We start from the raw sequence: 22423 nt of genomic DNA, 5'->3' as shown, positions 1-22423 counted from the left end.
CGCTGCCATATACTGGTCCATGGGAATCGAACCGACACACACAGACTGGGGCGCAGAGGCATCTGGAGATTCTCTGACAGGACTTCCACCTGCGCAGGCACACGTGAAAGAACACACGGCGACTGAACCTCTCATCTCCTGCACATGGTCCTCAGGGGCCAGAGTGGGACACCCTGGTCGGGGAAAGCAAATCGTACCCACAATGCATCTGACTATTTGTCTTTAAAATTTATTGACATGGGTCCCCACAGGACTGCGGTCAAAGAACCCCTCGAATCTGTTTCTGTGGAGAGGAAGTGTGTGGTGCCGAGCGAGAGCGTCTCCCGGAGGCGCTGGCGGACATTCTTTGTCAGCTACAGGAACCTTATCCCAGCTCCAAACTGGACGCCATCACATGTCCTAAAAAAAGGGCAGAAAATCAATACTGTGGCCTGCTCTGCTTGCCCACAGCATGCACTTCTCAGAGCCTCTCACGCCCTCCCAGCAGAGATGGTCCTGTCTCGTTTCTGTCCCTGACTGTTCTCTCCCAGCATGCCCGCCTCACTGTCACCGCTCCCCAGAGACTGCAGCAGAAGACGGGGTGACAGGATGCTGTTAGATCTCAGACAACAGTGCCACAAATCGCCTCCGGCAGAAAATTTAGCAAACATGTCAAAGCTGTTTCCATTCTTGTAAAAGGTCTGAAATCCTAATTACAGAGAGCCTGCATGGACCACGGGGGGAAACCTATGGATGATTTGCACACAAATAACCCCCTATCCAGCTAGTTGTTGAGTTTCAGAAACAAGAAGATATTGTGGCAACATCACTCACACTTCACCATATTCCAATTTCAGTGCCGCACCCTGCGTGAAGGTGAGCACGACACTCAAGGGCATGAGGTGGACCCTGGACAGGGGACACTGTACACAATAAGCACTGGCTGCCACAAAGCAGAACTGCGGTCCAGCCCAGGGGCCAGAAGGGCTCCCTTACGCTCTGGCCTTTAAATATCACACACAGCAGGCTTCTTCCTTCCAGGGGAAACCACATTTGAAATTAATCTCTGTAACATATTTTTCAAGTTTAACCTGGAGAGAGAAAGGCAAAGCTGAAGGGTGAATGTGCCATTCTCTGGAAAGTTTACGTGCGAGTGGCCAAGGTCGGGACTTCTGGGAGCACACTGACCTCTAGTGGCCTCCAACAACAATGCAGCCACAGTGACCGCAGCCCCACGGGGGAAGCTGCACCCCACCTTTTGGTCTGAAGGGCAGGAGGCCCAGAGCCTGCTGGCCGTGCCGCAAGTCACAAGGCCAGGGACTGACAGGGCAGGGGCTGGCAGCCCGCCTGTGTCCGCCACCACTGGGAGGGTGAGCCTCGTGACGGTGAAACAGATCATAAAGCTACAACTGACAACCCACATGCACCTCGTATTCTTCACAGTAACACATGAGTTACAATGTATTTCCTTGTATAGTTTGGACTAACATTAAACACAGTTAATATACAACAATTGCTCGCCATGGAAACAGCCTAAGTATTTTCTGAGACAGGAAGTTAGTACAGAATTAGAGCTTGAACAAAAAGCTCTACCAAGGAGATCGACAAGGATGAGAAAGGATTCCTATCTTTCCATAGCTAACAGCTAAGGTGCAGAAAAAGCCAGTGTGCGGATGAAAATGGCAATGCAATCCCGCACCCGGAATCTCAGAAGCGTGCGGGAGGTGGCGGTGGGGCCTGTTGTCGGCCTGTGCTGGGGACAGAGGGCAAGCAGGAACCCTGGCCTCTGCCGGGCCTGGCTCTGCCGCTGACCTGACTGTTAATACTGCTGAGTCTCGGTTTCCTCCGCGGTCAAAAGGGGTAACACCGTTTGCGCACAGGGCCGCTGTGAGGCTGACATAATAAAATCAGGTGCTCAGCCTGGCATCCCACACGGCAAACGTTCAAGAAACACCAATGACCACCTTTCCTCCCCCAAACTGTAATCGCTCAGAAGCGACACTGAGTCGCCAGACCTTCCCTATCCCCGAGCGTCAGCCTCACTGCGATATGAGTTGGAAATGCAGCGTCCGAGGCCGAACCCAGACCCAAGGAGTCGGGACCGGCCTGTCCCAGGATTCCAGGGAGCCAGAGGCACATTAGTTTTGAAAGCATGGGGGCCTGAGGACAGGCTCAGACGGCTTTGTCACATGTCCGACTTCTCTGCTGCTCCCTACAAAAATTCACCTCCCCCGACATTTACACCTGTGGTGGGAATATGTCTCTGCAGAAAGCAACTTGCTAAACTAGCCTCATTCACCCAAGATCATAAAGGTTTGGGGGATCCTTGCTAAAAACTTATGTAAGGCACAAACCTTGCTCTAGAAAGAGTGCCCATTTTTTCATACTTCACTGTCTCTGAATCAGGGCACAACCCCCATCTGTGCCACGTCTACACGGTCAGCCAAGCGCAGCTGCACAGGCACAATGCCTGGGGGTGGGGTGGGGGGAAATGTCTCCTAAAGGAACCCTGCCTGTTTCCTACGTGAAGAGCCGGCCTTGGCGAGTACACCAGGAGCAACACCAACGTGAGAAATAACCGTCTGCTGACAACATGGCGGGCACTGCTCTAAGTGCTTCGTGTGTAACGGTCCGTTCAGTCCTCAGATCCGCAAAGGAGGCACCGTCATTAGCACCCATTCTCTGCACATGAGAAAGACCCAGAGAGGTTACGTACCTCACCCCCGTCACACCGCCACCAGGTGGCCGAGCTGGGCTCCAAGCCTGGGCAGCTGGGCTCGGGCACACGTGCACCCGGTATGACCAGGCCCTTTCAGCTTTTGCGCTGTGTGCAGAACAGGCAAGGTGTCGTCAGCGCTGCTTTCTGGGAGGCACTGGAGGAAGGGCTCTGACACCCTGGGAGCCAGCGCTGCGGCTGGAATAGCCTTTCGGTGAGAGGGAAGAAGGGCAGAGTCTACTAACCGACAGCCACAGAGGACCTGGGTGAAGGCACCGAACTGCACCTGACCACTTGCGCTTTATCCAAAGCTTGCTAACGTGGCTACCTTTGAAAGGTGCCATCACCCACTATACCGAAGTAGAAGACAGTGGGACTGAAACTGGTACACTGGTTCCCTAAACCAAGACAAACTACAGGCTTGAAACCGGGCTATAACTCAGCACCACCATTCGGTGGCAACGTAAGTGTGGACAGAAGACCAAAGAGAAAACAAATACAACCTAGAGTACTGCACGTACATGCATGAGAATAGTAAGAGATAATACAAATGCGACGTTTGGGGGAATGTCTGTGTCTCTCCCCCCGACCCCGCCTGCCAAACAAATGTAATATTGAAGCCCTAACTCCCACCACGTGAGGTCATGAGGCTTAGATGAGGTTATGAAGGTGGGGTCCCCATGGTGGGATTAGCGTCCTTGTAAGAAGAGACACCAGAGAGCTTGCTTGTTCTCTCTGCCATGTGAGGACATAGCGAGAAGGCAGCCACCTGCAAACGAGGAACCAAATCGGCTAGCACCCTGACCTTGGACTTTCATCATTTAAGCCACCTAGTCTGTAGTATTTTGTTATAGCAGCCCGAGCTGACTAATACATACTATAATGACAATCCTTCTGGATTTCTTAAAATTCATACAATGTATACCAAATAAGAAATGGGATTAATTTTGGTAACTGTTAAGTGGCCTCATACTATATTCACCCAGGTATTTAGCAAATCCTGTGCAGTAAAACAATTGGTGGAAAAAGGCCAGGGTGACAGGTGCCTGTGCTAGAAGGCTCTGGAGAACAAGTCGTGTGCGGCCAGAACCGAGCTCTGCCCACTCCAGCACCTGAGCTCCTGGCCTGCGGAGTCCCCCACTGGCAACACCCCCTTCTGTGTTCAGCCAGTGGGATCAAGAACGCCTTGTCAGGTCCTCCAGCCAGACCTCGAGGAGCTGCCACTATTTGGCAATAACGAGTGGAAACAAACTGTGAGGCGGGCGATGGGAACACCATTTTGTCCTCCAAACTAGACAGAGAAAAACTCGATGGAGGAAAATACATGTACTTTTATTCTTCCGCTAACTCTTCAAGTTTTCCTAAAATCTTGAATCTTAAAGGCCCCCGATGAAATGACTCACATGTCCAAAACAAAACAAAATGACGAGCAAGCGCACTGGAACGGTGGAGAACTGCCAGCACCTACCTGTCGCCTGACTGCACACCCATGGGGACGCAGTAGTTGAGCTCCAGCCGGGCGATGTTGCCGAGTCTGAGGACGATTCCAGCACCGTAAGACCAGCGGATGCACTCAGCCAGTTTACGAATATGAGCTTTGGGGCCCTCCCCTGAAAAGAGAAAAGAGGGTGTGACCCCCAGAGTGTGGCGCCTGCCCTTTCAGAGCTGCCCTCAGGCAGGCCCTGGTCCTCTCACTTGCTGTGTGCCCTTTTGGCAAATTTTAAAGCCACTCCTAGATATTCAAGAATGCATGAAGTGGGATTAGGACCAAATCAAGAGAGGGCTTGGGACCGCACTTGTCACTGTCCCAGAGCTGCCAAGCCTTCCCATTTCTCTGGGGCTGGCACATTCGGTTCATTTACCCAGAATGGCAGTTCCCCGTCCCCTGACCACCCAGGATGCCCCACTCCAAGCCTCGGTTTATTCTGGGCACTGTATCAGGTGTTATGGGAATTTTTTTCAGTCAGGCGTAGTCCCTAAATTGAACGACTATGTGATCTGAAAACACAGACACCTGTTTGGGTTCTGAGCCTTTAAACATAAAGTTAGCTGTACCATAACAGTTTCTAAATAGTCCAAGTTTTACCATAGTTGAGGTTGCAGAGGTTCCCTGCGTTGAGGAAGAAGTGTGTTCTGAAAAGGTCTCCGAAGCCGCCCTGGCCTGGCCGGAAAGGTAGTGGGGTGTACAGGTGCAGGCCGCCGGCCCAGAACGCCTCTCCGCCCAGGTAGTCTCCTAATCGAGGAGAACAACACACAGTCTCACAAACTTCAAGTCACGTGACTGCCACACAAGTTACACGAGCAGGACGCACGCTGTGTACACGACACGGCGCTCAGGCCCCGCCCAGCTGCTCTCCTAACTCCTGATGCTGGTGGCTTCATGTCAAATAACCTTTCTTTTTCCCCTGGTTCATTTTATACTTTGCCTTAAAAAAAAAAAAAAAAAATGCTAGTGTAGTTTAGAAAAGAATGGAATCAGAAATTTACCGTATCTGTAAAATGCCTGAAATAAAACAAAGTAAACTCATGGAAACCACTTTTTCCACAACTGCTGAAATCCAGATCCCTTCCACCTGGCAAAGGAAAGGCGTTATTTTGCAAAAATTTCAAGACCACAATACAGACAGAAAAAAGCACCATGCGTCTTTGCCCTTTCTGGAAATGGCTTGGACATGTTATTAATCAAAACATACAGAGTGTCTACTACTCACTGTGAGAGCAAACAGCGTCCCAGCTCAGTGTCTCAAAGGGCCTCGCTGTTAAAGGTTCATGACCACTGGGCTTGACTGTCCACTGAGAATATACATACATATGCGTGATTTCTGAAAAATGCTCCTGCCCATTCCATTTTAACTACAAACAGCGTAACATTACAGTGACAAAAAACAAACCCATAAACCCCTAAAATGTTTCTATTTTGTTGCAAAATACTATTTGTAAATTCTCTTAGTGCTTTAATACAAAATGACAGACCATGAAACAGAAAAACGGGTTGTCTCCAAGATTAACCTGGCGGAATGAACTGCTTATTTACTTAAAGATTCCAGAATCTCTTGAGTCCCTTTTAATAGTGAAGTTCTAGAAGGAACAAGGAATAAACAAATCACATAAGGTTGACTGTATTTGCTTTTTGTTTCTCGGCAACTGCCTGTCTCTTTTTATTTGACCATAAAAGTAATATACTCATTGTACGAAATCTGATAAATATAGGGAAGAGAAAAATGAAAAATCTCTAATTTCTACCATTCCAAGATAACCAGCTAACATTTTGGTGTCTTTTATCCAGTCAATTCTAATGAATATAAAGAAGAAAATAAAACGTGAGTCATTTTATACATACAGCTTTCAGTCCTACCTTTTTTTTTGTTTAACATATTGTAAGCATTTTCCTCTATTACTTTATACTCTGTGAAAATGTGACTTTAATGCCTGAATCAGCATATACACATACTGTAATATAATTATCTATTCCTTGTCTACTGTCATATCGATGTCTAATTTCTTAATAGTAAACAGTAACCTGAGATGTTTCCTTGTACACACACACATATTCAAAACCCTGTCTTGAAGTATAACATACAGGTAGAAAAGTACACACATCCTAAGTGTACAGCTCAATCATTTCCACATAGACACACCATATACCGTGTTTCCCCGAAAATAAGACCCACCCGAAAATAAGCCCCAGTTAAGATCGTCAGCCAGACGGATGCATTTAGTACGTTATGACGATGTTCTAGAAGAAGATGACAAGACTGTATTTGAATAAATGTAGATGGCTGTACATGAACAAATGAGGCATCCCCTGAACATACACCCTAATGCGTCTTTTGGAGCAAAAATTAATATAAGACCTGGTCTTCTTTTTGGGGAAACACGGTAATGAGCACCCAGGTGGACACACAGGCACGTGCAGCCCCGGTCTCCTTTCTAATCACCACCCACCAGCCTCACCACGTGCAGCCACGGCCCTGCCGTCCCACTGCATAGGGCAGGTCAGCCTGTCCCCCACTTTCCATACATGGAATCAACAGTACACGTCCTCGGGGCCTGGCTCCTTTCTTGTACTTTGCTGCCATCACTCGGCCAAGGATTGTGACTTGTTTACCCTCATTGCTGTGTAATATTCCAGTGTGAAGACACCACTGCAGATTTGCCTGTTCTATTGTTGAGGGGCATTTGGGTTTCCAGTTTTCAGTTTGGGGTTATTATTAGAAGTCTTTGCACATATATATATATATATATATATATATATATATATATATATTAGACTCTTGATACATATTACCAAATTGCTTTCATGAAAAGTTACAGCAATTTTCATTCTTGCCCATAGAATCCTAACATTGGCCCACCTGGTAGTGAATTAAGTGGAATATCATTGTGTTTTAGTTTTCAGGCAAGTGCAAGACTCCTAAACTTCGATTTACTCGCTATATAACACACACTTACAATGAAAAAATAAAACTATCCATAAATTGTAACTTTTCTAAAAAAAAAAAGACATACTAATAAAGCATTCTAAAAACAAGTGAAAATAGTCTCTATTTTATACAAAAACTTATGCATGGGGCTATCATTATTTATAATAATATAAAATGGGAGCAACAAAGATATTAAAAAACAGAAAAATCAGGGTAGAATATTTTAAAATTGAATAATATACACCCATTTAAATGGTGTTCTCGAAGTTGTTCATAACACGTGGAGACACCTGTTACAATGTCAAGTGCTGGAGAGGGTTCCAGGAAACGGGAGTTCTCACACTGCCGGAGGGCATGCCTGAGCCCAGCTTTCTGGAGAGCAATGCAAAGTCTTAAAAATATTCAAAACCCTTTGATCTAGCAAGTCCACATCTATAACGTTACATAATAAAGTAAAACTTACAGCCGAGCACAAAGATTGAGTTAGGCTACTGATTGATAATATTGTTTTATAATCCTATGGGGGGAAAAAACAGTCTAAATGTCTAAAACTTGGGATGTGGTTTAAAAGACTAGAGTATAGCAGTAAGATGAAATATGCAGCCATTAAAAATAGCAGTTTTTCTCTCTCCACTTCATCGCTGGTGGGAATGCAAACTGGTACAGCCATTCTGGAAGGCGGTCTGCTGGTTTCTTATGTACAATCCAGCAACTGTGCTCCATGGTGTGTACCCAAGTAAACTGAAACCCATGTCCACACAAAGACCTACACCCGAATGCTTACATCAGCGTTACTCATAATCGCCCAAAACTAGGATCTCCTGAAACGACGCTATCCTTCACCAGGTGAATGGACAAACAACTTGTGGCATACTGCAATATTACTTATCACAGTGTATGGAATATTATTTGGTGATAAAAAGATACGAGCAATCAAGCTATAAACATTCTTAGAGGAAACTTAAACGCATGATACTTCGTCAAAGGAGCCAGTCTGAAAAGGGCACACACTGTATGAGTCCAAGTCTATGACATTCTGGAAAAGGCAAAACTATGGAAACAGTAAAAAGGTCAGTGGCTGTAGGAATTGTGGGCAGGGAGGGATGAGTAGGTGAATGGTGAATTTTAGGGTCCTGAAACTTCCGTATGACACTGTAATGGCAGTTTCATGCCACTATGCATTTGTCACACCCACTGAACTATACAACACTAAACCTGCACTGCGGATTTAGTCAGTAATAACGTATCAGTATTGGCTCATCAATTGTGACCAGTGCACCACATGAAGGCAGGATGTTGACAACAGAGGGCGCTATCGGGCACATGGGAATTGTACTCCATTTTTCTGGAAGCCTGAAACTGATTGGGGGAGGGGAATGATCACTTTGTGAGGGGTGGAAATGTCTAACTATTACATTGTTTTGCACTCCTGAAACTAATTTAAAAAAAAAGAAAGAAAAAAGTCTACTAATTTAAAAAATTGTACTATGTCAGTAAGATGAAATAAGCAGCCATTAAAAATGGACTGTTTCCTATAAAAATCTTTTTCATATGTTGTTACTGAGGGGTGGAAGGAGAAACAGGGTACAAAACAGTATACAAACAAAACAAAACGTGAGTATAAAGATACATTTGTCTAAACAATAAAACATTCACACATGTCATCCCTGGGTAATGGGGTCACTGGTCACTGTTGTGTTTTTTGCTTGGATGTATTTTCTCATTTTTCTACAATCCCCTCAACAAATATTTTTCCGTGCCTGCGGTGTGGCAGAGGTTGTGTTAGGTGCTAATTCCACGGTGATATATGGACACCTATCATTGGGGCACTTAAACAAATACATGCTTCCAAAAGTGAGACGTGCCCCTAAGTTGCAGGCGGCGGTGCTGAGGGAGTGACAGACCTTCACTCTGTGGCCCGACGCTGTGCATGCTGAAGCCGCGCACACTGGTTGGTCCCCCGAGGTAGAACCTGGAACGGAACAAACGGCAGACGTCAGAGGAAAGCCATCAGGTAAAAGTCAGGTGATACAACGAGAGCGCAGAAAGCACACAGGTCAGCCCGTCCGGTACCGGGTCTCGACGACACATTCACACGGAGACGCATTTCAGGAATGGGAAGCTGTACAGGGGCATGGTCAACCCATAAAAATCCAACCTCGTCCTTTTTAATACTTAACATGGTCTTCTCTGTAAGGGTTGTGTTTGAATTCAGTAATTTCCCTATTGGCTGTTTTAGAATTTTTGCTATTATTAGGTTGGTGCAAAAGTAACTGCAGTTTTTGCAATTATTTCTAACCTTTTAAACTGTAATTACTTCTTTTTTTTTTTATTAGTTTCAGGTGTACAAAACAATGTAATAGACATTTATCATAAACCGCAGTTACTTTTGCACCAGCCTACTATCAACAATGCTACGATGGACATCCTGTACATAAATCTTTGTACACTTCTGTATTTGTAAATTAGATTTATAGAGGTGAAATTGTTAGGTCGCAGAGTTTAGAAATTAAGGAATTTTATACTCCCAAACAGCCAGTCCAAAAGGCTGAACTACTTTAAGCTAAAACAACATTTTAACTAACGCTAGGCTGAAGAAAGCGGTTCTTACCCTCAAGAACTCTAGTATTTCAAAGCAACAAGGACAAGCCCACACCCTGCCGGCCAGAACAGAAACTGCTACCGGCTTTCTGAAAAGCAGGCTCCGGCGCCTTAACAAGGTTCACATGCTTTTGAGACGGTAATTCCACACTTAGGAATAAAAGAAAAGGAACAAAAAACTATTTACAAAGTCATAGTCTTCAAAGTCCTATTTATGTGCAAATAATGAAGTGTTAAAATGCTGCTTATGAAAAATGTCTCAGGATTTGGGGAGTGATTTACTCTATAATTTCTTCAAAACTTTTTTAGAATCTGGAAGTACACAAACCTGTACATAAAATACAGTATATCAACAACACAGATGTGTAGGTTAATACAGATGTGTAGGTTAATACAGATGTATAACACGATTATGAATATACACACACATACACACACACATCCACAAAAAGCAGTAAAAGGAAGTAGTCCCAGATACTGACTCCACTTATCACTAAGCAGGATTTTTTTTTTTTTTACTTCCTTAAGTGTTTCTTCATTTTTATGTTTTCGTAACATGTCTGAACTGTATTCTTTCATATTGAAAAGAGGACACAATTTTTTTAATATAATAAAGTTAACTCCCCCAAAAAAGGGCAAAAAATATTAAGTATGAGGTATGCTAGATATTTTGAAATTAGCTTAAGCATAAATACTAAAGTAAAATTTGAAATACTTGCCCTCTTCAATAAACTTCTCTAAAATATCTTACAAGAAACCAATCAAGAAGAGCCAAAGGGAAACACATGCAAGTGACCCAGGCATTCATTAGGACTCACCTATCAGCAATACTTGATGGCTTATCACCAATGGGTACCAGCATTCCACCCCAGAGAGAGGCTGAAAAAACCTATTGAGATATAAACAAGCAACTGCTTTCATTCGGCATTTCTTTCATTGCAATGAGCATGAACAGAGAGAAAATGCACCCAAATCTGGCCACTGGCCACACGCTGAGTCTGCCACGTGCAGAGCACTGGGTGGGTGACAGGGCCACAGAACACCTGCCTGGGACAGGAAGGACAGTGCAAAGGGTTTTGTGGATATTTGAAAATCTTGCAACTCCAAATTTCAAATAAAGCCACACCAAACACAAGCCAGAAACAAGCCAAACCCCTGGCAGGGCACGGCTTCCATTCCAACACAGGGCAGCTCCCTCTTCTATGAGAAGCCAAGCCCAGTGGGACCAGCCGTGGCCCGATGGGGGAGGGGGCCTGGGCAAAGGATTCTGCATCTGCTCAGGCTCTTTGATTTGGCTTCAAACCAATGGAGGACTAAGGGCATACGGCAGGGGTGTCCAAACTGCGGCCTGCGGGCCACAATCCATTTTTAATTGGCCCGCAGCAAATTCCAAAAATATATTTAGTTCACTTAAATAAACCAGGTGAGGCAATACGTACTTCACCTCGAGTGAGTGGCCCGGCTGTTTGTGTATTTTACCGCATACGGCCCTTGGTAAAAAAATGTTGAAATAAGTTTGGACACCCTGGCATATGGCATTTCAGGTGTGAAAGGAGGCAGAGTTACAATACTCCAACAATTAAAAAATGCAGACACAGCTTCCAATCCAACCCTCAGGAACAGGGCCCCTCTCTAACAGGTCAGGGGCAGTGAGCTAATCTTAGATCAGAGATGGATCTTCACGCCTAAGTAACACGGGGCCAGACCGTACCCCCAGTGCTTACACCACAGCGAGCTCTCTGGGCTCGTCTCACCGTGTCTGCATCACAGTGCACCCCCGTGTCTCCTGAGCATGCGTCCACGTTTTTTGCTCATCTCGTGTCCTCTCTCTGACTTGCAAATTCCTATGTCCTTTGAAGCTGCTGAGATATCTCTTTTTTAGAAGCTTCAGTAGGAAGGCTTACAGATGAAAACTGGGGCAGCGAGTGGGCAGAGCGGACCAAACTGAGCCTTCTATTCTGATAAATTCAGCTATTTGTTCGACAACATTTAGGAAACACGGACTTAGAGCCTGGGGGTGTGACAGATGCTACAGGATAAAGCGAGGGCCCAGAATGCTCTGGGAGTGCGCTCCCCTCACCCACCTCACACCATTTTGGATGGACCAAGAAGGGAACCACAGAGCAGGCCCGCCCTCCTCTGGCTTAGTGCCTCGGCGGGACTGGCTGGGCCCACAGGGCTCACATGTCACAGTAAGATGGCCTTGATGCTGCCCTCAGCAGGACGGAAGAGGAGGGAGTGAGAGCTGCCTCCCCTGGCAAACCCGCCTGCCTCACCATCACCATCCGCCTGAGGGCGGGCGGTAATTACCCACCCGGGACAGTCTCATCCTGCCTCAGCTCCCCACAGACCTCAGTACCACACGAGCCCAAGGCTCCCAGCCACCCCTCTAGCACCAACTCCCCAGTTCCTCGGCACCAGCAGGACCTACGCACCCTGCACCCCCTCCTCCTGGTCCTCTCAGGTCCTCATTCCCTCCTCACCTGCTGGAATGACACAGTGCATCACTAAAATCACCTGCCTGTGTCTCTCACCTGCAGCACGCCAGCCCGGTTAACACCACCTGTCCACTCCCTCAGCTGTCCCTGCAGGGCTGCGCGCAGCGGCAAACACGCCATCATACCATGGCTCCTTTCAACTCGGACTCTGACCTCCAACAGGCCCTTAGAGCTTCTCACCCGCTCACGCCACACTCGCCTCAACGGTGATTCCACACCTGGTCCTCTGTCCTCTCTCTGCGCCAAGGGCTGGCCTCCGGCCTCAGAGAACACAGGCACCAGGAGGCCCCCGAGAGCTCCCCCGTCACCCCCCCTGCACCCACCCGCGTGCGGCCTCCTGGCCTGTTCTGTGGAGCACCCGCCGTGCTCCCCTCCAGGCAGCCCGCTCCCCGTCCAATCCCCACTCCCCTCGCTGGATCGTTCCTGCTAGCACACAACCGGGCTGTAAGAGGCTCAATCCCAAGGGAAAACCAACGCTCGCCCCACGCTGCCCTCTGCCCCGTTCCCCAAAGGAGCTCTCATCATCTCTGTCCTCAGTGGTCCCCTCCCGCTCGCTTGGGTTTAAATAAGCTTTTTGTTTTGAATAGTCACCAGTTTCCCACGAACGCCCTTCTCCTCCCACAGGAGACAGCCTGGGACCCCACTGCACTGAGCCACTCTTCACATGCCCGAGGCCTCCCTGTCTCCTCAGTGCTCTGCCCGCCCAGGTTTGCCGTGACCATCACGTGAAAATCCAAAGGCCGGTTCCCACAGTAGGGTGACGGAGGGACTCTGAGCCAGTCCCTGTGCTCCCCACCCTCCACCACCCGCCGCCTGTCGGCCCCCTCGCCGACCGCTCCTTCTCAGTGTCCTCTGCTACTCGTGCCCTTCCCGACTTCTCGATGGCAGCGTGTCCTGGGTCTCGGCCCTGGGACTTCTGTTCATGCTGGAGCACCACCCGCCCGGTGCTTACTGTGTTTCCCCGAAAATAAGACCGGGGCTTATACAGTGTTTCCCCGAAAATAAAACCGGGTCTTAACATTAATTTTTGCAGCAAAAGTCGCATTAAGGCGTATTTTCAGGGGATGCCTTATTTTTTCATGTACAACAATCTATATTTATTCAAATACAGTCATGTTGTCTCCTTCTGGAGCATCGTCATAACGTACTAAATGTGTCCGTCTGGCTGACGAGCTCAATTGGTGCTTATTTTCGGGGTGGGTCTGATTTTTGGGGAAACACGTAGATGCCGCCTTTCCGCAGATAACTCACCTTTCTGCAACGCAGCCTGACCTCTCCCCTCACCTCGACTCACCACCTCACTGCCAGCTCCACACCTGCATCGGGCCCTGTCGCCCCCTGGTTTCCAACCCTGTAAACGGCACCTCGGTTCTCCAGACACTGAGGTGCAAACACCTGCGTCACTCACACCTGCCGCTCCCAACCAGCCTCCCCAGGGCAGAGGCTGCGGCATCAGCTCTGCCTACATGCTGCACCCCCCACGCGCGTGATCACCGCCCACTGCTAGTCTGCAGCTCCCAGCCCTCCCGGCCAGGCCGCAGGTGCCCCACTGGTCTCCTGAGGTCCCGCTGCCCCTCCACCTGCTCTCCACATGGCCCCTAGAGCGACCTTCTCAAATAGGTGCCACACCCCATGAGGGGTTCCCATGGCTGCCCCCAAGGCCCTCTCACGGCTGGCCCAGCCTCTGCCCTCACTGCTCTCCCTCCTCATTCTGCTGGGTCACAGCAGCCGGCTGGTCCTGGAACAGGCCGGGCTCCCGCCCAGAGGGCCGAGGGCTGGCTCTCTCGCTTTGCTCTGGGCTGTGGCAGACGCTGCCTCATCAAACGCCTTCCCTGGTTATCTACCTCAAATAGACAGCACCCGCCGCGGGCCACGTCCTATCCTGTTACTGCTTCATTGTTCTCCATTAACACTTCCACCTGCCAGATGCTGTACCCGTGCATCTGCTTGTGCGTTTCCCTCCACTAGGCAGTGAGAGAGCAGGACTTGCGTTTTATTTACTGAAGTACGTTTAGCGTCCAGATAGTGCCTGGGAGCTGGTATACACGTGATGAGTGGGTGGGCAGGTGGATGATGGGCGACACCTGGAGACAAGCACAGAACTATAGGCACGTGGAGGAGCCCACCTGGGTCTGGGAGGTCACAGAAGGCCCGCAGGAGACACACCTGCGCTAAGGTCTTAAAGCCAGGCAGCAGGAGGCCAAGTGAACCGCTGAGAAAAGGCGGAGGATGAAAGACAAGTGCCTGGAAGTGAGGGGGAGCCCAGCCCTTTTGGGGAGCGAGCAGCAGTTTGGCAGAGCTGAAGCCCCGGGAGAGGGGGCAGAGACGGGAGCAAGGCCGCGAGCGCCGTGCCAGGAGCACACACCTGACGCAGGAGCACGTTGTAAGGTCTGCATTTCAGAGACTCTAATATGCCTGCAGTGTGGACACGGGAGAAGGAGGAGGGGAAGGGGAGGGTGGGCAGGCTCACCAGAAAGTGACGTCACTGCCACAGTGAGAAAGAGTAGCAGGGAGATGAGTGACAGTGCAGGGGAAGAAGAGACAGGGCCTGCTGCCGGGGGCTTTGAGGGTGAGGACTCAGCAGCCAGCAAGGAGGTCAAGGGCAGCTGGGAGAACAGCCGTGCACGTCAGGGGAGTCACAGATCCCAGGAGGGCAGTTTGGACATGTTGAATTTGAGAGTCGGAAGTCCAGTAGCACGTGAATGTGGGGCCCCAGAGAGTGAGGTGTGCTCTGGGGGACCCCCACACAGAGATGGCAGCTGCAGCCATCTGGGGGCGAGTGCCTGCAGGGAGCCCGGAGGCTTCCATGAGAATCTGGGGAGACAGTCACAAGGCGGAAGTGCAGCAAGCTGTGAAAGGCCTCGAGGCGGGGGCTGAGGCTGGAAGCACAGGGGTCGCGAAGGGGCCAGAGAACAGTGTCAGGGCCGTCGGGGGTGCGGCGGGACCGAAGGAGCTGACGCACAGAACTGGACGACAGGGGCCCCTGGGAAGAGCAGCGGAGGGAAAAGCAGGAGCCACATTCAAAGCGCAGAGTCTGGGAATGAGCGGGAGCGGTGACAAATGACCTCAGAATCAACTGTCTAGAAATAGGTGCATGTGCCATTTCACTAAAACGCAGTCCTCGCCTCCAAGTCGGAAGCAAGCTAAGGGCTCAGGCAGCCGCGGTGGGGCGGAGAGCTGTCCCCAGCCACCTGGTCGCTGGGAACCTGGACATAAGCCAGGGTCTCCTCTGCCTCGGTTAGAATCCGGTCACTTACTCCTCACTCCTGAGTGGGTCAGCAGAAACTAAACCGAACTGGATGAAAAATGTGGAAAAATTCTTGGAAGCGCCCAGAGCCCTGCAGACACAGCCAACTAAGGTGAAAGCTCCAAATTTCTACAGACATGACCTGAGAAGAGAGAGAGGAGGCGGCTTTCCTCTGGCCTCAGTCACAGCTCCTTGACGGCCCCAGGGAAGGGGCGCTCTGACGTCCAGTGCAAAATGACTGATAGATTCCTTTTAAATAAGAGAACAATAACCACCACACCCCAGAGAGCCTTCAGTTCTGGCAAAGTTTGAAAGATCAAACACCTCAGCATTGGGCCTCATGTCCTGGGCTCCCACCTCAGTGTTTTCGATGCTCGGAGCTCAGGACGGGGATTCCAAAACGAGGGACAAAAATACAGGTGATGACCTTCTGGCTAGATACTCACTGAATCGAATAGGAGTTGTTTATTCAACTGCAGCTCAAAATCTTCTTTTATGAAGCTCACGTCACCTCCAGTGTAGCCTGCCAGCTCCTGTGGGAAGAATCCACAGGTCAGAATGGAGCAGACTCACTACACAGGTTACTGAACGACACCACTGCAATTACCACTTAATTTGGCGGTTTTGTATTTGTAGAAAGGGAACAGCCCACTTTGGTCTACTAGAAGCTGTGTCTTACTTATTCTAGACGGACCAAGGGGACTGAGAGCCACAGAATCATGAAACACACTGGGTGACCAGGGAGTGTGAGCCCTGAGAGAGAAAACCACTGGCCACATGAACGTTGTATTGTAGAGCCTTCAATGGATGATATGGCTTGTCTGGCTTAATCAGTGCTCCGACCAAAAAAAAAAAAAAAACTCAAAAAAGCCAATCTTTCACAATTTGGCACATTTCGTGTAAAAATCCGAGTTCTAGCAGCTCCTCTGAAAATGGTGATCAGGTAACCTGAGCATCAGGCCGCACGTAACCGGCCGACCTCTCGCCCTGACCTCCCTAGCCTGGTCCTGCCCTGTGGTGTCCCTACTGGGAACTCACTCTCACCAAATCACAACTTTCCTCCCGGCCATTTCAGTGACACAGCCAAGGCGGCCAGACCCTTCTGCCTCCACAGAGCGCCAGTAGCACGTGAATGTGGGGCCCACGACGAGAGCCAGGCGTGCTTTGTGGAGGCAGAAGACTCAGCTACAGAGAGCAATTCTGGGCAGGACTCCCGAGGGTGGACTGACGCCCTTGCAGGCCGTTCTGGAAGGATTTTTACAGTTAAAGGAAAACGTTCAGTACAGAAAGTGACTACTCTGCACGACTCCCTGCCCCGAGTCACTGCATGCGCAGAGGTCAAGGGGAGGAAAGTACCTGGTTAACTTTCAGCAAAGCGCCTCTTCTGGGCAAGATGGAAGAGTTCCGGGAGTCGATGACCATGGCGTGCTGCAAGAGACGTGCATCGGGGGGTTTCACTTGCGACAGGTCTACAGAGCGACGGCTAGCACCCACTGAGCAGCCTGGAGGCCTGGCCTGCGCCCAGTGCTTCCCAACCAGACATCACTTCACCTTTAGGGAAACCCTGTGAGGAAGGGAGTATCGTCCTTCCCGCGTGTCAGCGGAGGAACTGAGAGGCTGGAACAAAACAACCCTCACTCATGAGGTGGGAGGTTACAACGGGCACTGGGTTCATTCTCTCAAGCAGCCCCACGCCCTGGCCAAAGTCAGTGCAGCCAGCTTTCCACTCAAACGGCACGGTTAGCTCTTAGGCACACCTTGTCCCGCGATCACTCGTGTTAGAGAAAAGTAACGTGAGGTCATGTCCCTCATTGTCCAGATTCACCAAGTGACCAGGGGGCGCCGTTTTAGCCTGAGCCCCACGTGCATCACTTTTCCACCCGTCCCACTGTTGGCCGGGACTGTTTCCCCACGTACAGCTCGGCTGCAGCATGACATCTAAACGCTCCTCGAACAGAAGTCCTTACCGAAAGAGATGATTTCAGTGAGTGGCCACTTTCTTGGCGGACGGCAAAGGACGCTGTCCTGGCGAGGCAGCCCAGCTCCCGCCACACACCTTCCCACTTGAGCGTGTGGCTGGTCTTCCATATGGGAAACTGCAAGGACACACGGGGAATGAATGCTGAACCTTCCAGTGCTGGGTGATGGGAAGTCGTCCCAAATCAGGCCTTGGAACGAGGCATCGGTAAATTGTTAACGAATGACATCCTAAATACTTTTTGAAACATGATGGACAGGAGGGAGAAAGAGAAGAAGGGGAAGGAAAGAACAGGAACAAGGGTGGGAGGGAGAAGGGGAGAAAGCTGTGATCAAAGGAAACTCTGCCCTAAATGGCAGGACTGTGTTCTGGGTGAGGAGACAGGGTCACTTGTCTGAAAGCTGCAGGCGACTTGGTAACTGACAGGTTTCCTTTCCATCCCTAGGACAGTCTGGCACACATCCCACTGGGTCCTGCCAACCTCTTATCTGAAGCCAGGCCTGGTGACCCGGATGACCCACCTCAGCCCCCGCAAGGAGAACAAGGAGACAACGTCCCATGTGAGTGACGAGCATCCTCCCTGCGGCCTCAGCCCAGGGAACTCTGGGGCCCACGCATGTGGGACCTGCCTCTTGGCTTGACCATCTTTCCCCAAAGCCGGGACAGCCCGAACTAGATCTCTATCTCAGAGAAATGCCCATGTTGTCTCTGAACAGTAACGATCTCATCTGGTGGCCTCGGGAAGGACAGTGATGGTGCCGCTCTCACGAGGATGCCAGGTCACTTGACACTCCCAGCGTGAGCCCCACGCTGCACACCCTCTGGGGAGCCCTCAGGCCTGCTCAGGCCTGGACGCCCACCCAGATTCAGGGTGAGAACTTGGGGGCACCCACCTCAATGCGCTTACTTATCGAGCCCCCACAAGGCACTGAGCCAGGCGCTGGGGGAGCAGGTGACAGCAGGGAGCCTTGTTCACCTGCCACTGCTGCACTCGGGCCACCTGAGATGCAGCACTTTCCCCGACACCCGCAGAAGGTGCAGAGCTGACCTCTGCCATTTCCACCTTCTTTATAAGGCAGATCTTCAAGCGAGAAACACAGGGGCTCAGAGGACACTCATCTCCCACCCCTGGATTCACGGTCAGGTGGATGAGGCAGGGACCAGATGGGAGAAAGATGGGGAAAACTGGCTGGAGGACGGGGGCTGGGGAGAGCAGGGTCTGCCACGGTGCCCCCTTCTGCATCCTCAGCAAGGGCAGGTGTCTGAGAGCTACTCCCTTCAGACCAGGAAAGGCGGCCCCGTGGAGATGGAACGTGAAGGGCAGGGGCTCCCGTCCACGGCCCGAGGTCTGTCCACCTGGGCTACTGTACAGTGCTCAGTTTCCTGACCTTGGTCTGCAGGGATGAGAAGCAGGAGTGGCCAGCGTATGTCACGCACCCACAGGTGGCCCGTCAAGCCTGGGCAGTGACTACAAGGCTTCAGTGTGGTTCTCAGACCAGAATGGACCAGGGGTGGGGGTGGCAGTGGGGTGGGGTGAAAAGCGTTTCCTGGCCCCATTCCCAGAGATGCTGATTCAGCAGTGCAGGCCGGGCCCATGAATTTGTATTTCTGACCGAGGCTGCTGGTCTGAGGACCACAGCGGGGAAGTACTTTCATTAACTAAACCCTAGAACAGAAGGAAAGGAATAGGGACCTATGTAGAGAGGAAGGAAAAAGAATAGGTTCACCGTGAAGCCAAAACGCGGCCAAATGATAGTAATTCCATTTGTAGCATTCAGCCAGACCCTGCTAGAAGTGATCATAAGTGTAACCCAGTGACGAAAGCTGTCATTAACCTGAAGTGCCTCTGCTGGCTATCAGAAACTATCAATCTCAGCACATGAAGAAAGACAAACAGACAGGGTCACAGGAAGTCAGGAGCACAGGAGAAATCTGGCCAAGTCCGAGAAGCGGCCACCGTGGCCACTGGCCACTCTGGCCCTGGCAGTGGGCACTCAGCCTGGAGGCCTGACAGCAGGGCAAAGAACTGACAGTGGCCCCGGCCACCGCACCCACCACTCCAAGTGCGAGACCACAGCCAGGTCTGTACTGCCTTTGCCCAGCCCCCTTCTCTGTCTTTGGGAATCCATTACACAGGTGCTTTGTTTTCCCTCGAGTGCGCAAAGGGAATGAGGGAAATGCCACTTACACTGTACTCGGCTGACACGCCTCTGTCCGTCTCCCGAAGTGAGCTCCAAGGGAACTGTCCGGTAACTTTATATAAGTTTACGGAGAAACTAGGAGACAATGGGACAGAGCTATAAAAGCTGAAACAGGAACTATAACTTGCACACATTTAAATCAACAGATTTAAAACCAGTCCTGGGGTTCATCTGATGAGGAAATCTAGAGCACGTAACACCGCAGAAGCGTCAGCTGATTCTGTGCGGTTTCTTTTCCCAAACAAGCCACCTATCCTAACTGTAAACCAGGCCAATGAGCTGTTTGGCTTCCTACTTTCTTTCGAAGTTTCCAGGCTGTGGTTTGAAGAAGGACAGGCCATAGGAAGTTTCTTTTGTTCCATAGGAAAACTGAAATGTCACTTTTTCTGCACGACCTAGCAGATTAGGGAGTTTGATTCCAAGTACCTAGGAGGAGAAGAAAAATAGCGGGGGTTTAAATGGAAGGAATGGCAACTTGAAAGAAAAACTATGCTAGCTCAGGGGCCCTAATAAAAACAGGATAAAACGTGGACTACACATCTGGCAGTGATCGTTGCTTTCACTCCTTAAAACATACCTTCGCTGATGCACACGCCCTCCGCACACACCTAATTCAAGCGATTGGCTAAACTTGGTACCCTGACTGTGAGGCTCAGGGAAATCAATTCTGAGCGTTTGGAGTTTTGGGGGAAACTGAACAAAAAACTAAATATAAACATTGCCCAAACCAGTCCTAATTCACTACTGATGTTAATACTGTTTTCTAACAATCCAAAACAGTACAATCGACCCCGGGAAGGCGAATGAGAAGCCCCGGGTTACCCTACAAAGAAAGATGAAGGTGTGTGACGGGGTTTTGAGACTACCATCCATTTCTAGAACACAGTCGCATTTTAAAAGCTCAAAACTGGAAGTCCCACTGTGCGGCAGGCGAGGGCTGAGTCTTACCATGCTGCCCTCGTTGTTCCCGACCATGGTGTTGTAACTGCCCGTCAGTCGCCTCAGCTCAGTTACTTCAAAGGTAACGTCCAGCCCGTTAGGAAGCGCGTCATCACCTGGGTGAGTAAAACACATTCAAGGATAAGCCAACCAGGAGAGGGAGTCGTATGGTAGGTCCTACTGTTGAGAAAGACAAAGAAGCCGTCTGAAGGCTTGGTTTATATTTGGAATCGCACCCTCTGTTTGAAAGTTCCAGAACTGCTACACAAAATCACAATACACCTCTGCACCAAAAAACCCGTGTCTGGCTTCTGCGGTAGAAGATATTAAAAAACAGTGACATTTTGCCACAGGGAGGTAAGTCTGGCAGCACCAGTCACATTATTTGCTGAAGGCATTTGTTCTCCTGTGAGGGAGGGACCTGAAAAGCCTCGGACATGAACATGTGGAATGTGTGTGACAAGAGGGATTCTAGTCGCCCCGAAAGAGAAGCAACACATGCGATCCACGGGTAAGAGGGGATTATTTTTGTCCCCCCTCAAGCGAGGGGTGCGGTGCATGCGGGATTAGTGTCTGAACTGCATGCAGCTGCCCCGTGACCTACCCAGGGCCCTGGGGGCGTCTCACAGGAAGGAAGGAGCTCATCCTGCCCCTGGATGGAAAAGAGCCATCAAGCTTCCAGATACTGACTCCACTGGTCAGGGTGCAGTCTCGGCACCATTTTATTTACTTATTTATTTATTTAAATAGACCTTATTGTTTAGAGCGGCTTTAGATTTATAGAAAAACTGAGCACAGAGTACAGAGTCCCCAGGTACCCCTTCCTACCTCCTCACACACATTCCCCGCTTACTAACAACTGGCACTAGCGGGGTGTAACGTTTATTTCGACTGAGGAACTGACAGGGAGACGCTGCCATGAACTCACGTGCGGTTTGCAGTGGGGTTCACCCTTGGTGCTGGACATTCTAGGGTTTGACAAGTGGATACAGTCGGGGCCCCACCACTAGGGAATTGTACAGAATAGTCAGACTGCCCCAAACCATTTTCCAAAAGTCCCCGGTAATTCCCAGGTGGAGAAGGCTGCCCAAGGTGGACCAGCTGCCCACACACATGCCACATTTACAACAGACAGGAGCACTAAATGCCACCGAGAAGATGTGCCACCATGAAAAGTCCTGCAGAGCCGGCAAGGTCACGTGTCACTCGTTTGACCTGGGGCAAGTTATTAAGCCTCTCTTAGCTTGTGTTCTTAGCATAAAATAATTCTTTCTGAAACAATAATAGTGGGGCTTGACCAGGATTTTGTGACGATTCAGCAGGATCAGGACATAAGCCCTTATGCAGAGCATAGCACCAGTATGACCATCACGACCACAAACGATGGTGCAAAAACAGCTAACTGTCTCCCACGTCTCTTCTCCCCACTTAGTCCAGTGGTCACCTGGGGCCTTGTTACGTATCCACGGATTGCTGGCCCCACCCCAGTTTCTGCTTCGGGTGAACGTGCATTTCTACCAAGTTCCCAGGTGGGAGCCGTGCTGCTGGGCAGAGGCCACACTTGGAGAACCACCGCTCTAATCCGAAGTGAATCTGTAAGTCTTAGCTGGGTGGAAGTCAGACTTTATTTCCCAGCCTCTCCTGCACTAGGTGTGGCCTCGTGAACAAGTCCTGGCCAGTGGGATGGAGGGAAGCGCTACGTGCGACACCTGGGGCAGGTGCTTAAAGGGAGGGGTGTGCCCTTCACCCGCTTTCCCTCCTTCCTGACGCTGGAATGGTGTTCAGACACCAGAGGACCCACGTGACCCTAGGGATGATGAAATGACAGAACACCATGGGA

The 22423-nt window shown here is 50.0% G+C and overlaps 1 protein-coding gene across 1 annotated transcript in view; it reads right to left on the bottom strand.

The window, feature by feature from the left end:
* Nucleotides 1–209: 209 nt before the first annotated feature.
* The window catches only part of SAMM50 (SAMM50 sorting and assembly machinery component), a 31293-nt gene continuing 9079 nt past the window's right edge, over nt 210–22423 (bottom strand). Inside the window, exons 5-15 of the mRNA XM_019715039.2 lie at nt 20593–20699; nt 19940–20070; nt 19632–19719; nt 17433–17561; nt 16822–16893; nt 15912–15998; nt 10539–10609; nt 9024–9091; nt 4782–4928; nt 4164–4305; nt 210–399 (exon numbers count right to left, since the gene is read on the bottom strand). Coding sequence (XP_019570598.1) covers nt 354–399; nt 4164–4305; nt 4782–4928; nt 9024–9091; nt 10539–10609; nt 15912–15998; nt 16822–16893; nt 17433–17561; nt 19632–19719; nt 19940–20070; nt 20593–20699 — 1088 coding nt within the window. The 3' untranslated portion in view covers nt 210–353. The remainder of the gene's footprint in view (nt 400–4163; nt 4306–4781; nt 4929–9023; nt 9092–10538; nt 10610–15911; nt 15999–16821; nt 16894–17432; nt 17562–19631; nt 19720–19939; nt 20071–20592; nt 20700–22423) is intronic.

Source organism: Rhinolophus sinicus, linkage group LG02 (genome assembly GCF_036562045.2).
Source record: "Rhinolophus sinicus isolate RSC01 linkage group LG02, ASM3656204v1, whole genome shotgun sequence".
In the NCBI taxonomy this organism is placed as follows: Eukaryota; Metazoa; Chordata; class Mammalia; order Chiroptera; family Rhinolophidae; genus Rhinolophus; species Rhinolophus sinicus.
The sequence above is the reverse complement of the archived record's forward strand: the minus strand, read 5'-3'. Positions and strand labels throughout refer to the sequence as shown.